This window comes from Gigantopelta aegis, chromosome 12 (genome assembly GCF_016097555.1).
Source record: "Gigantopelta aegis isolate Gae_Host chromosome 12, Gae_host_genome, whole genome shotgun sequence".
Taxonomy (NCBI): domain Eukaryota; kingdom Metazoa; phylum Mollusca; class Gastropoda; order Neomphalida; family Peltospiridae; genus Gigantopelta; species Gigantopelta aegis.
Genome location: NC_054710.1, coordinates 21,341,098 through 21,357,058, shown reverse-complemented (window position 1 = coordinate 21,357,058; position 15,961 = coordinate 21,341,098). Strand labels below are relative to the sequence as shown.

General features: G+C 34.9%; 1 protein-coding gene across 1 annotated transcript in view; it reads right to left on the bottom strand.

The window, feature by feature from the left end:
• LOC121385885 (protein draper-like) overlaps positions 1-15,961 on the bottom strand; it is a 116,965-nt gene that overhangs the window by 82,778 nt on the left and 18,226 nt on the right. The window contains exons 4-5 of the mRNA XM_041516676.1: positions 5,749-6,102; positions 4,552-4,641 (exon numbers count right to left, since the gene is read on the bottom strand). Coding sequence (XP_041372610.1) covers positions 4,552-4,641; positions 5,749-6,102 — 444 coding nt within the window. The remainder of the gene's footprint in view (positions 1-4,551; positions 4,642-5,748; positions 6,103-15,961) is intronic.

Genomic DNA, 15,961 nt, shown 5'->3' with positions numbered 1-15,961 from the left:
TGTATGTGGTATCAGACATATGGTTAAGGACCACACAGATACTGAGAGGAAATCTGCTGTCGCCACTTCATGGACTACTCTTTTCAATGGGCGTCTTAGCTCAAAACAGGTGAGATAATAAAACAGGTGGCGCGTCACTCGTCAGGGTCCAACAAACTCGGACAATAGCTGTATTTTTTCATTGCTTTGTCATTCTTTGTTATACCACGATCATAACGGACCAAAACCTTATCGGCTCTGTACATGACGTTCCTATACAGCATGGTTCTGCACAGGACGGTCTCTAGTATATGCTGCAGTGAACGGTTACCAGTCGTTACCAGTTGAAGTTTGTCTACACGTGTACTGAGATATTGGGGGGGGGGGGGGGGGGGGGGGGGAGAGGGAGTCAGTAAAGTCAGTAATAATAAAGAAAATATATGTATATTGTGGATAATAGTATAAAAAATATATATAGTGATGATGGCTCTGTTCAGGACGTTCCTACACAGGGCGGTCTAGTATTTTATATACGATACTAAGATATGGTGGAAAACACATTAACAGTAAAGAGAATAATTATATATTTTGTATCGTTCCTACACAGGGCGGTCTAGTATTTTATATACTTAGATATGGTGGAAAACACATTAACAGTAAAGGGAATAATTATGTATTTTGTATCGTTCCTACACAGGGTGGTCTAGTATTTTATATACTTAGATATGGTGGAAAATACATTAACAGTAAAGGGAATAAATATATATTTTGTATCGTTCCTACACAGGGCGGTCTAGTATTTTATATACTTAGATATGGTGGAAAATACATTAACAGTAAAGGGAATAAATATATATTTTGTATATAAAGAAAATATATGTATATTCTGGATAATACTCGGAAAAAATAAATATATATATATATATTTAACGTGTGCATGTGCGTATTAAAATATATATATAGTGATGACGGCTCTGTACAGGACGTTCCTACACAGCACGGTTGTGCACAGGACAGTCTATAGTATACACTGCAGTGAATGGTTACCAGTTGACGTTTGTCTACACGTGTACTGAGATATGAGGGTGGAAGTCAGTAATAATAAAAAAAATATATGTATATTGTGGATAATAATCAATAAAATGTATATGTGCATATGTATCGTCAACGTCCCTAACTGCGTTATGCTTTAAATTCCGTTCACTTTGTTTTCTCGTGCACGGTTCGCGCAATCAACATTCGATTTGTTGTCATCGGCATGTCGTTCATTTATGAGGTTTTTCTTTACAGTTCAGGAACATTTTTATAAACAATAAAGTTGAGAAAAGTAAGTATCTAAATACAAAACTTTACAAACCCCTAAAACCATTAATTTTACTAAGTCGTTTTTGTTTATTCCTTAAAAGTACCGATATCGGATCCACATGACTCGTAGAAATTGACTTAAAATGGAGAAAGACGAATTAACTTTCGGTTCGTGTCACATGACCTCTCACGTGCCAGATGACCTCTCACGTGCCAGATCAACAAGGCCAAAGAATTTAATTTTTATGATTTTTAGGACCCATTTTGTTAGAATTTGTTTTCAATTATTATATTCGATCTGCAAAAAGTATGCTACATTTTTGTGCCTCTATTGTAGTGAATTGTATTCATAATATATTCATAACAGTTGTAGATAATTTTGAGTATATAAATTGTGTTAATTTAGAATCAATTCATTAAACATTTTTATATTTTACAAACTATGCGCAGGTATGGACGTAATGCCTATCAGTATTGACATCAAGTGTGAGCGATGTGTGTTGATAAAACGCGGACCGGACCGAAATGCTTGACAAATTGAATTTTTCCTTTAAAAAAAAAATGAATAAATCAAGTGTTCGGCAACTGTGCATATTAAGAAACATATATTTGTCTTAAAAATGGAAAATGATGAACTGCATATGCGCATTACGATACTTTTTGCAAACGCATGCGCCTGAACGCAGTTAGAAACGTCACACTTTTTCCTGTTTACTGTAGGGTGTTTCACTTTTGTTTTGAAAGGATTTGTTTTACATCCAAATTGTAGATTTTTTACGTTAAATGATTAAAATCTATTTTGTTTCACATATCATAGCTGAAAAATGTAGAATAATATTTCCATAAATATCGTATTTGTGTTTTTGTTGTTAGGTGAATGCAGTTTGGGACGTCGATGGTATAATGTGTGCGTGTGTAGTATTAAAAACAAAATATATATAGTGATGACGGCTCTATACAGGACATTAATTAATAAAACAGATAAATGTGATGACTATTATATATAACGGGCGCAGCCATTTTGTACCATCTCAGTGAGTACGCCCTCTGGCGAGCTGGTGGTTACGTAATACTTAACACGTCACGTCAGGAATGAGCCTTAGAACTAGAGAAACACAATCTACCTGGTTTTTGCGGGATGATAAATAGTCATACATTGCAATGTTCTGTAATAATACACATCCCAGTAAGCCAGCAGTAAGTATATCCAGAACTATATATATTATTTTTCAATACAAAATAAAATACCACTGTCAAAGTGGCTACACAACAAGTCGAAACAATTAACAATGTTTTGCGCATGCATTAACCTACGTACTGAAATGATACACGGAGTGTTTTCTTAGTTAATTGGTCTATGCTGTTAGTTGCTTCTATCTGTGAATTCTGATTGGCAGGTGTGTATTTGATTGGTAACCAGACGAGCCAATTAATTGACGCTGTCTAGACACAAAAATACATACCGGTATTGTGGAATATTACCTGTCGCCCCTAAAATTGTAATGGACATAGTTTATTACTGTAAATAGTTCTGTAAAACTATTGATTAAGTAGACTTTTCCATCTAAAACCACAGAACTGACCAAATACGTATACCCAAAGAAAAGAAAATGATCACTTGGGTATCGTGGGTTGTCGTTTTTGCTCCAACGTAGCATATCAATAGGCGTAATAGTGTACATTTTTCCTTTGGATTATTAAACAGAGAAAAATACTATAAGCCCATTTTGTTCCGTTAATGCAACTTGAAATATATTTAGTTAAATAGTTTATTATATTATTACGTCATTTATGCTGTTTTACAAGTCAGGTTGATCAAAGAGAAGCGCCTTGTCGAAAATTACTGCTTTTATTTACACTGTACATACAGGAGATGGTCAGGAGCTGACGTCACTTCGTCCCAAGCTATTCCACCGGACGTCACAAAAACTAAACAAAATGGCTGCCCCCAGTTAGCAGGAATAATCATGTTTTTTTATTAACTCTAAAATTAAGCGTTTCTCATTTGCTAAAGTGTCAGTATGTCTTGGTGGTCCGGGTATGCATCTTTCCAACACATAAGGCTCTTGTTGGAGTTGATCCTACCTTTAAGGCTAGCTACTAAACATTTTGAAAATAAGTAAACTATATTTGTCAGACAGTACATGTTTAATATGTAATTGTAAAAAAAAATAAAAAAAAAAAAATAATAATAATAAATTTAAAATAGTCAAATATTACATAATAACTAGAAGTTAACTGTCACAATTGTGCATCTCCTAAATTTCTAATATAATTTAAGTATATTTATCACTCAGCAATGACTGCTATAAATAACTGCAAAAATAAGGATTTCCGAACATGTACAATTTTGCAGAAAATAAAATAGCAATGAATTTGTATTGGAGACACCACTTGGATTTCTCTGATGATCAAATTGTTTCAGAGAAAATTATAGCAGATAGCAGTGGAGGATCCAGAAAATCCATTACGGGGGGCCCCAATGACATGAGGCGGAATGCCAAGGGAACTTTGGGGGAGGTTTGGAAGGGGATCATAAAAAAATTATAATTAATATATAATAAAATTATAACTGTCGCAAAATATAACCTATCTCTGCTGTTCCACGTTTTTACATTGAAAGAAAAAAAAGGGACATTGTTTTCTAACTATAGTATCCAGTTATACGAAGTCCACATCTGTAGAAATCAGTATTTAAAGTGCAACACCCATGTTGTAATCTTGTATAATATATTTTCTGTTCTTTTCCTCACAGACAAAAATTACACTGAACTGAATTTACATTACTTCTTTTTGGAAAGACATTATTGTTTCACACTTTCTAATCACTGGTCTTAAATTATTCCAAATATCAATTTCTGAGTAAATAAATAATGATTTTAATTAACTTATTCTAGTAAAAAGTTGATAAGCGAGTATTGTGAAATGGTTGCGGTATAGTGGTCCTAGCTTATATGTACCAAACAGAACTGGATCATCTATTCTAAATGCTTAAATAATAAAAACTATTCTAGTGACGGCAGTTTAAATAAAAATAAAACATTATTTTCAACCCTCTGTAATTTTTCTTTGCTAATTGCACTTATATTTCCAACCAGGTTCAAAACATACTCTTCAGGTATGTGTATTTTAAAAAACCCCACCTGTTTGAAAATAGAAAAAAAAGACAAACAAAAAAAGAAAGAAAGAAAGATAAAAAGAAAATTCAACTCTAATTTGTAGAATTTCAGAAAACTAGAATAATAGTTATTCCCAAAACACACATACCACATATACGTCCAGTCCAGTGCTTTGAACAATTACACGTGCAAATATCTGTTTGAAGATAACCATGTTCACACTGGAAGCTGCACAGTTCTGCAAAATATAAAACAGTACAGAAACCAATAAAATCATAAACATGTAGTCAAACCTCTCAAAACTGGACCCTCTGTAAACCGGAATCCCCTCAAAACCGGATGTTTTTCATGGTCCCTTTTTAAATACATGTACAGAAGAGAACTTCTCTAAACCGGATACCTCTTATAATTAAACTTTTTAGTTGATCCCGAGGGTGTCCAGTTTAAAGGAGTTTCACTGTAGTTCTTTTTAAAAAAATTATGTTCAATTACTGTTTGTATTTTAAAAATGGGAAATCAGCATGAAAGACAAACTTGATCTGCATCAGAACATGATAAAGCTACACACAACATTTCAGCTAAATATCTTGAGATATTGTAAAAATTATTTCTTAAAAACAAATTGTTGTTTATCATAAGTTCAAAGACCATAACTCTGTCCAAAATGGGTACATTGTCATGAAAGTCAAAAGTAATCTGTAACAGTACATTATAAATCTATACACAAAATTTCGTCCCAGTATCTCAACATGTTATGAAAAAACATCTGGAAAACTATAAGTGGGACAGATGGATGGACAGACAGACAGACACACAGACAGACAGACAAACAGATATGAAACCTCTATTCCCCTCCGGTTGGACCGGTAGGGGACTATAAACAACAAAATGTATAGCCAGAACTATCTTAACAAGATTCACTAAGTGAGTGCAGCGAAACGGTGGGCTTTAATTACATGTGTATATGTACATTGTACCAAGCAGAATTGGGTCATCTATTCACTAACTGTAAGGTTGCAGTTACATTTATTCTTTGTTTTATCTATACCCAGTCATATTCGTCATAACTTGATGGGCCTTGCATGTTATATTATAGATTTCATAATGCTCTAGCTAAAGTACATCTCATAAACTTCCACACATTATCCGAAACTCTCAACTCACCCCACACTCTTATTTTCAGCAGGCCATATTTGTTTTCTTAGCTGGACATATTTCTTTTAGCCTGCTATTTTAAAAACATAGCAGCAGCCCATATAATACTTCCTATTTTGATCTCTCTATATATTAACCAATTGGTGTGTAACCAATATAAAGATCGAAGTATACATGCATACATACATACTAAAATGGTTGCTTCTGATGGAATTTGTACTTTCATCGTCTTGTACCAAACAAAACCAATCTACATTATCATCGGGTGCTAGTTGGGTGATCTCCACACTGTACTCTTTAATGCTCGAGCTGTAGACAAATGTTCCTGTCCCGCAACTGGACTTATAACCTTTGAAGTTATCGGCTACTGTGCAGTTGTTGACAACCTGGTGCAGCGTGCCGACAACACTGTCAGTTCCACTAATCCTCCTCCTGAACTGGACTGAAGCTCTAATAACACCAGCGTTTGTCAATGTACAGGTCAGAGTAAACTTCTGCTTATACGCAGGTTGACGTGGACTCGTGGAGAGGGACGCAGTGAGATCTATGGAAAGATAAAACAATTTGTATTGTTATTAAAAATTGTGCATCATCGTACATCAAGTCACATGGACATACAGCATGTTTCATTAAAGATAACACATTACATATGAACAAACAGCAAGTTACATGTACAGTAAATTGTTACACAACAGATAAAACATTACATGAACATATAGCGAGTTACATCAACATAATAGGCCTATGTCCAGCGTATATTTTGATGTTTCTAGAACGTATGTTAAATAACTCATTTTGTTGTCAAATTAAGAATGAATGAATGAATGAATGAATGTTTAACGACACCCCAGCACGAAAAGTACATTGGCTATTGGGTGTCAAACTATGGTAAATACAAAACGTAAGTGATGATCAACATCAATGTAAAAATTCAAGAGTTAAATAGCAACACAGTGTAAAGAACTGTGCAAAAAATACAAATATCACAGATAGATACAATTAAAATTTACAATAAAAGTCAGCATCACGTAAAAATTGTAATAAAAGTTCTGGATGGAATTGAAAGGATTCCATCACATTTTTGTGTCCAAATATATGTTTTCTAATTTGTCAAATTTAGATACCATATAACTGTTCACATTACTGGGTTATGCCCAGGTTTTTTTTAATGACTTATTGATAGCTGACCTGCAGTTAATTTACCTTGTTTCTAGCACTGTAAGCTCCATCATTACATGACAAACAAACAAGTATATATTAAGGACACAAATTATGAGGCAGCATTTCTCAAGTTCAAACTAAGGCCAGCCTTCTTAAAGGAGTGGACAATTAAGGCATTTGGCCTGGTATGCATATTCAACGATATATAATGCACATTATTGCTTAATATCAACAAGTATAATCATATAGTTAATTAATAAAACGGTTAAATGTGATGGCTATTATATATAACGGGCGCAGACATTTTGTACCATCCCAGTGAATACGCCCTCTGGCGAGCTAGTGGTTACGTAATACCTAACGTGTCACGTCAGGAATTAGTCTTCGAACTGAAGAAACAAAACATACATGATTTTTGCAAATGCATCGCAATGTTCTGTAATTATATCCATCCTAGTAAACCAGCACCAATTATATATTATTTTTCAATACAAAATAAACCACCATTGTCAAAGTGTTGAAATAACTGTATTATGTTTCGTACATAAATTAACCCACGTACTGAAACAATAATCGGAGTGTTTTCTTGGTTAATTGGTCTTTTCTTTCCGTGGCCTTTCTGTTGTTCTTGATTGGCAGGTGTATATTCAGATGGTTCCCAGACACTGTGTCTAGACACACTAAAAAGACGTGCCTCTTTTATGAAGATCACAGGGTAGTGTGTGATAACTGCACGCATACACCTCAAGTCGTAATGGACATTACCAACAGCCCTGCTATTATTACTTAAGTAATTCTGTAAAACCCTTGATTAAGTAGACTTTCCCATCTAAAATAACAAAACTGACCAATTACATCATTCCAAAGAAAAGAAAAGTATCACTTGGGTATCGTGAGTGGTAGTTTTTGCTCGAAAGTGCCCTACCAATAGGCCTAATAGTATGCATTTTTTCTTTGGATTTTTTAAAAAAGAAAAATACTGTAACTCCATTTCATTCTATTGATGTAACCTGAAATATAATTAGTTAAATAGTTTATTATACTATCAAGTCATTTATGTTGTTTTACAAGTCAGGTTGATGAAAGCGAAACGTCTTGTCGTAAATTAGAGTGTTTGTTTACACTGTGCATAGAGAAGATTGACGGAGCTGACGTCACTTTGCCCCAAGCTATACCACCGGACGTCACAAAAACAAAACAAAATGGCTCCCCCATGCAGTTAGCCGGAATAATCATGCTTTTTTATTAACTCTAAAATTAAGCGTTTTCCATTTGTTAAAGTGTTAGTATGTGTTGGTGGTCCGGGCATGCATCTTTCCAACACATAAGGCTTGTTTGAGTTGACCCTACCTTTAAACATTTAATTTTCTAACTGCATCATTAAACATCATTAAACACATCATTTGATCCAATGTCTTCAAATGTGTTTGAAAATGCTGAGCAATTTGATTGGTTATATACATGTATGTATTTGGCATGTATTTATTATTTGGCCAAAATTGCATGTCTCACTTAGAACTCTGGCAATATGATAACAGTCTGCAACAGAGAACAAATATGCACATCATCCTAATAAAAGCTTTATATCTTATTCCTGGATCAACAACACAAAAGCAAGAGCTATGAAATTTTACTTTTGACAGTGAAAAACAGCCTTGCTACATTTATTCAGTTTATTTGTTAATGCCTTTTTCCAATTTTTGTAAAGTTTTAACAAATTTCTTCCCTTGTGTATTAAGAGTTTATTTCAAAAACACCAAATATACCAATTTCCAATTTTTGAGATAGAAACTTTTTTCTTTTTTTTTAATGGACCCGGTATGCTTTAAAAGGTTTCCTCACTAAAAATCATATCTACATATACAGACGTGTTCACATCAGTTGCTTTGCACCAGTACTTTCACTTATAGTCCTGTCCGTAGTCTGGGTTTAATTCTTGTCATAGCATACATGTACATGTAGTGTGTTCAAGTATTCAAGGTGAGTCATAAACACAACAAGTGCACACAGTATTGTTGTACAAATGTTGTTACAGTGTGTGATTAACATAGTTTTACTGAATGTCAAAATGTTTAGTTTTTTGGTGTTGGGTTGGGGGGCGGTTTGTGGGGTTTTTTTTAATGGAAATGTTTGTAGTAAGCCCTTTTTAGCTGATCAAAGGTTTTATTGCTGTGTCGATCGTCTGAATGTGTCGCACGCATTTCAGCAACATCTTTACCAGCTGTTAATTAATACAGTAAAAAGCATGTCCCTTCCCACGCTCCATACTATACTAACAAGACCCGTGTACCTGAGCGTAACGTTTTCAAAGATTTGTTTAAAATGTGTGACGTCAAACTAATCATGATGTCATATTATCGATGGCGGCAACTTTAGTATTGTGATTTACTAAAAAGATATTAAAATGTTATTTTAGAAGTGTTATAGGATAAATAGAATTTGCTACTCGCGTTTTTTAATATGTAAAATATCAATCTCGTCTACTTAATCGGTATTTGTCTCTTTTCCATATTAAAAAATACTTGAGACGAATTCTCTCTCTATATATATATATACCTGTATATATATATATATATATATATTCGGGTTTTAACTATAACTTCCATGTAGTTGTCTGCCAAGCAGTATACGCATTGTTCATATTAAGTGCACATGCAGATAGTGCCACGTGACCGTTGTGGTCCAGCCTGAGATTTCATTCTGGCATATTAGGTGGTGATTTTCAATGGTCAAGATAAGAAGTATTGGTGTTAAAACATTCTATTTTTTAATAACTATAATGTATATAATTTGTATAGTAGTATATAAATGTGGTGAATTTGTTCTGCTGCATAGAAAATAGCTGTTGTGATTTAATGGTATTATATTAACATGTATACTCAACTATTGATAATAGGTACAGAGCAATGTGTTGTAGTTGCGGGTGTATACATATGTATCTAGACGAGTAGGTATTAGTGCTGGTATTAAATGGTGTAGTTCCTGCAAAGTAGATATTAGCTTGTATTTGGCAATGAATAACTTTAATATATTACCATAAAGTATCTAATGGCGATGTTAGTTTTATATCACTGATAAGTGTTAATATTATGCATATTTATTCACAATGTTATAGTTTTTAGTCATTTTAGTAAGTTTATATATATTTATAAGGAGTACAATTTATATTGTCGGTTTTTGCCCATCATGCTATTAATTCGCTGCAAATCAATGAGTGTCCATTTTTATATATGTGTCAGTAGACCAGTGATTGTACTTAAGTAATACAAAATAAATGAAAACCAAACCAATGTTTTTGGTTTTGTGCTTTTACACTTAACGTTAAAATAATACCAGTAGATCTATTCATCATTTGTTATTTGATGTCAGACAACTGGTATTTCTGCTGTATTGAAAACCCCGCTACTTTATAGTAGCAAGGGATGTCATATATGCACAGACAGGATAGAAAGAAAGAAAGAAATATTTTTATTTACGGTTATATGGCGTCAGACATATGGTTAAGGACCACACAGATATTGAGAGAGGAAACCTGCTGTTGCCACTTCATGGGCTACTCTTTTTCATTGGCAGCAAGGGATCTTTTATATGCACCATCCCAAAGACTGGGTAGTATATACCACAGCCTTTGATATACCAGTCATGGTGCACTGGCTGGAACGATAAATAGCCCAAGCTAGGGCCCATCGATGGGGATCAATCCCAGACCGACCGTGTATCGAGCGAGCGCTTTACCACTGGGCTATGTCCCAACTCAGACAGGATAGCAATACCAGTCATGGTGCACTGACTGGCTGGTTATAGCCTATTGGGCAACCGATTGATTGATCCTAGATCGACCACTCATCATGCAAGTGCTTTACCACTGGCCTACGTCCCGCCCCTTTTTTTCACCTCTAAAACTATTTGCTAACTTTATATTAAAAGACCCTTAAGAGGACAATACTCTTGGAACCATAATGCAAACAATATTTTGTTTAAAATACAGTTATTCCCTCGCTCCTACTTATTATGTAACATGTGTAAATGATTAAGATAAGACATTTCAAAGTAATGGGCTAGGATGTCACACACATTCCTTCCTTCCCCTTAAAAAAAATTCCTTTCTTCTCCTTAACAAACATCCCTTTCTTCTCCTCAACAAATATGTGTTTCTTTTTCTACTTTCAGCTGATTAAATGCATCTACACATTCCTTTCTTTTATTGTAATACCTAATAATTTCTGCTTTCAAAGTAATGGGCTGGGGTGTCATACACATTCCTTTCTTCCTCTACTGTCTATAAGACTACACTTATTTTTTTCTTTCAGGGAAAAAAATTTGTCTGCTAAAAACATTTGTTTTCTTTTAATATCGGTATAGTGTAAATAGAGGATAATAAAGGAGTCAGATTTATGTCCCGAGTGAATAATTTTCACTTGTCACAAACGTTAGCTTTAGGGACATAAATTTGATAAGAACTCGTACCAAGTTTGTTATTCTATTTATTACCTCAGCTATTTTTTTTCTTGAAAAGCCTTCATTTTTTACGCATATGTATGAAGGGCAACCGTATAGAAACGATGCAAACCACTTTACTCACTGTTCTGAGAATTGCTGTAACTATGTAATTTAATTACGTTCATAGATAATTTTCAAAAACAAAAGTTCTTTTTATTCTGCTACAAAATCTATAATGAATTGCATTAAAACGACATTTTGTATTAACTTTAACACCAAAAACAGAGAGCCATAAATGCAAACTCTTTAAACTACATGACGTCATTTTGTGTGTTTGCCAAATCGTGATGACATCATATTTAGTACCGACAAGGTCATTGGTTTGTGAGCACCAAATTGTCCAATAGTATTGTTCGCTAGACCAGTGCAGAATATTTCTCACTGAGAAAATATGGAAAATATTTGTCCTGTTATGAGTGACCACTGGGATAATAATTTCAGCATATCATATAGAGATTATTATACAAGCCTGTGTGTCATACTGGTTTTACGAAACGAGTGTCAGGATTTTTGTATTGCCCAAAATGACGTCATGTCACTTGTTATTACACGTGTGCTTCGTATGATTATTAACTCAGGTTATATTGTGCCATATTCATAATAAATATACAGAACTTCACATACGTTGTTTTCGCTTCCTATTTATTGTACTCTTTTATTTTGCACAAGAACATACCACGAGACCGCTATATTCTGGTGCAAAAAAAAGTGCAATAAATAGGAAGCTAAAACAATGTATGTGAAGTTCTGTATTTATTACATGCATGTACCTTCTTTTATGTTATTACAACAACAACAAAAAAGTGTTTAATTTAAAGTCATAACAATTCTTTCTTAAATATATGATTAATACTCCTTTCGTGGATATACTTAACATTAAGAATCATACTCTGCGGGATTCTTGTGTAATGTTTCAAATATGTCGTGACATTATATATGACGTCAGTGACAAAGAGGCGCTAACTGCAGTAAAAATAAAAAGGGAATTCCCCATTTAAAACGTTCCGGTCCAGATTGCACATATGTGTGATACAAGATAAATTTATTACACGGTTTGAAAATATCTTTATCACTATAGTAAAATTGAATAGGTACATGTATGTAATAAATATCCTTATTGAGCCAGGCAGACAACGCAATTTAACAGCTGTTAGAACGCAGTATAATATTCTTCCATAATATTATATTCTACAAAATATGGACAAATAATGCATCAAAACATGGAACACTGTTGGTTTATATTTATTTCCGAACTTATATCCAAATAAGGTTCAATCGTGTTATCCTGGACACACACACACACACACACACACACACACACACACACACACACACACGCGCGCGCTATTTAGGGCTACCTGTCCAGGAGGTAGTGGTTAGTGAGAGAAAAGTCTGGGTAGTGACCTTACACCTACTCATTTGACACCCGGATACGAGCCCAGTCTTAAATGTGATAGTTTAACCACTATACCACTAAGGCTGATAATAAAATGGGCTTTTTTTATATAATTGATTTAAATACATCTTATGCAATGTCCGAGGTATTTCCGGACAAGACTTGTTACGTCACACCCTACGACATCCATAGCGTACCCACACTCACCCCGACAGCTGTAAAATCCATTAACCCAGTTTAAAAAGGTGACCCTTGAAGGTCATGTTCTCACGCTCAACCCACAGCTGTAAAATCCATTAACCCAGTTTAAAAAGGTGACCCTTGAAGGTCAGGTTCTCACGCTCAACCCACAGCTGTAAAATCCATTAACCCAGTTTAAAAAGGTGACCCTTGAAGGTCAGGTTCTCACGCTCAACCCACAGCTGTAAAATCCATTAACCCAGTTTAAAAAGGTGACCCTTGAAGGTCAGGTTCTCACGCTCAACTCACAGCTGTAAAATCCATTAACCCAGTTTAAAAAGGTAACCCTTAAAGATTAGGGCCTAATTCACTAAAATCTTGCAACTTTGCGTGATCTGGCAGTGCAATACTAAAAGACTTATAAAGAGGATGCTTTGTTGTCTAGCAGAGCCTAAGAGACCTTTGTGAATAAGGTTCCTGGTTCTCACAATCAACTCACAGCTACAAAATCCATTAACCCAACGCACACTGACGTCACCTTAGAGGTCAGCATCCCGACACCAGTAGGTTTGCGCCCCCTATACTATCTTCACATCTGATAGGTCGACATCTGTTTTTGTGCCACAAAAGCCACTTTCCATGCACACACTGCCTCTTTTCTTGTAAAGCCGATACCCCCTCTACGAGTCATTAATGACTTCTGCCCCATATGTTTTCTGTACATCAAAAGAACAGCTGCCAATAACCCCTCCATAACCGGAAGCCAGTCTATGGGTCATTAATGACTTTGGTTCCATCTGTTTCCTTTATAGACCACCAACAGCTGCCAAACACATTATGCCAGGTCACAGAGTTCATGATGCTAACAGCTGCCAAATCCATTAATTTAGTTAGCACCAACGCCATGTTCAGAGGTCAACCAATCAGAAGCAATCACGTGACCTAGTTCATTTGCATATCTTGGCTTCAAGTGACCAATCTACTACTCATCTGTAATCAGAGGTCTCCTGCTGTTAGCAGCCACTTTTTCCCTACCAAAAGACTTGTTAATGCAAATTTACTTGTATTAAGTGGTCACCTGTCTAACACACCCAGCAGACACCTAAACTGGATCCCAAGTCACTAAAATGCCCTTGTTTAGCAGTCACTATAAATTCTATTATTATTATTATTTAAACAGTGACAAAGTGCAGCAAATAAGCAATCTTCACATCTTCACAGGGTTTCTGCTTGTAAGAAATGTTTGGGTATGGCGCTATGGAATTGAATATTTGTAGTGTGTACTGCATGTACGTACCCCCTGTGCCCCAGAAAGAAAATGGGTTAGGTTTAGGGTTAGGGTTAAGAAAATCATACAGTAATGATAAGAGTCATTATTTTTGTCAAAAGGTTAACTTAAAAAAAAATTAATCTGGCAAAAACCTTGCTTCAGAGATACAAATACCCATTCAGTTTGTTATCACCACTCTATGTATCAATTAAGACATTGACTGTGGAATGCATTTAATTGCCACTGGGTAATCTAAGCTTGACATTGGTAGATTAATCTACTAGAACAATATTCTGCATGGAGTAGCAATTAAATGGAAAGAGAAATCAAACCTGTGAGAAAATGAATTCCAAATGGTTAAATTTCATTACTTCTGAATGAGGCGACATGTGGAAAGGTGATTTTTTTTTTTAATTTAGAGCACACATCCATCCAGTAAAAAAGAAAAGACAAAAATTACACACTGTAAAAGTTGCACATGTATTTCTGATGGCACTTGTCCTAAGTGGTCGATTTTGACATCTTCTTTGTGTGGCCGCTTAAGACAGGTTTGACTGTATTGGGTTAATATAACTTCTGTTTGTGTATTATATATATATATATATATATATATCTGATTAAAATTAGCTCTACTGGGTATACCAGTAGATCTAACAGCATTGCGTGGACTTCCATGTCCAGGTGACATTTCATCTATAAATAACAATTTAAATATCAACCAATTACACTTCGCATTTTATAGCGTTATTCAGGAGCATATAAATTCTAAAAATATCGGGCGAGACTATTTATGCAATAGGCGAACTTGTTTGTCTATTTCAACATTGAAAAAACAGGGGGAAAAGTGCAATAATAAACTCTGGATTGTAAACTAGTATAAACAGATTTTATGGCTATATATACCATCACTGTTTTGGGGTTTTTCGTCTTGAAATTAATTTTATATAAAATATTGTATTGCAACTAGTTTCCAGCATACTTCATAATTCAATCGAATAATTTTGTATACCCTCAGCATATTCCCGAATGTTTTCAAATTCTTTTCAAATCACTGGCATGAGTTTGCAAGTAAGGTTTTGATTCGTCGAATGAAAGGTCAACTGGACATGAGCTCCAACGGGCTGCTGTTAGATCCACAAATATTAGTCCATCATCGAAAGAAGAATCGCATGATAACTGAGCCTGGCAGTCACTGTCAGTCCCACTTTAGCTTGCACTGGAAGTAATCTGGTTGTTGGTTTCTGTGAAGCAAGTTCCCTTCATGACGTCATGGCTATTTACGGGCAAATGTTTTCAATTTTGTTTTATTTCTTCTAGAAAGTTGGTTCACACACTTGTGGTAGTGATCACTTTCTAATTATTTTGGATACTGGTGGACCACCATCACTTTGAAGGGTTCAAGGGTGGAAGTTGGCAAATTGGGGTCAGTTTCGGCATCTGAGGAGCACTCGACTGCAACAATCTGACATCAGAGATGCTGGTCATCCCATGTCTTTGTTCCATTTTGAAGGATATATTGCAGATGAAACTATTCTTAAGACTTCAGCAGTTCTAAAGCATTTCAATAAACCATAGTTTAGTGATACATGCAAGGATGCACTCAAAGAGCGAAACAGGTTCCTTGAGATGTTCAAATATCAATGTATATCATGAATGCTTGGTCTAAGGCTCACCGAGCAAGTAAGAAATCATCTTGGAGAAATTTTGTCTCCATGTTGAATTCACAAACATTAGTGAAATCTGTCTCGAATAGGATCCGTAAAACCAAAGGTAAAGAATCCAGTAATACAGTTTATCATTTGTCTGTCAATGATGCTTTTACATCTGTCAGAACTAAAGCTGAAAAGCAGTCCATTAATTTTTCATCTAAAAATGCTGAAGTATACAAAAAGACCT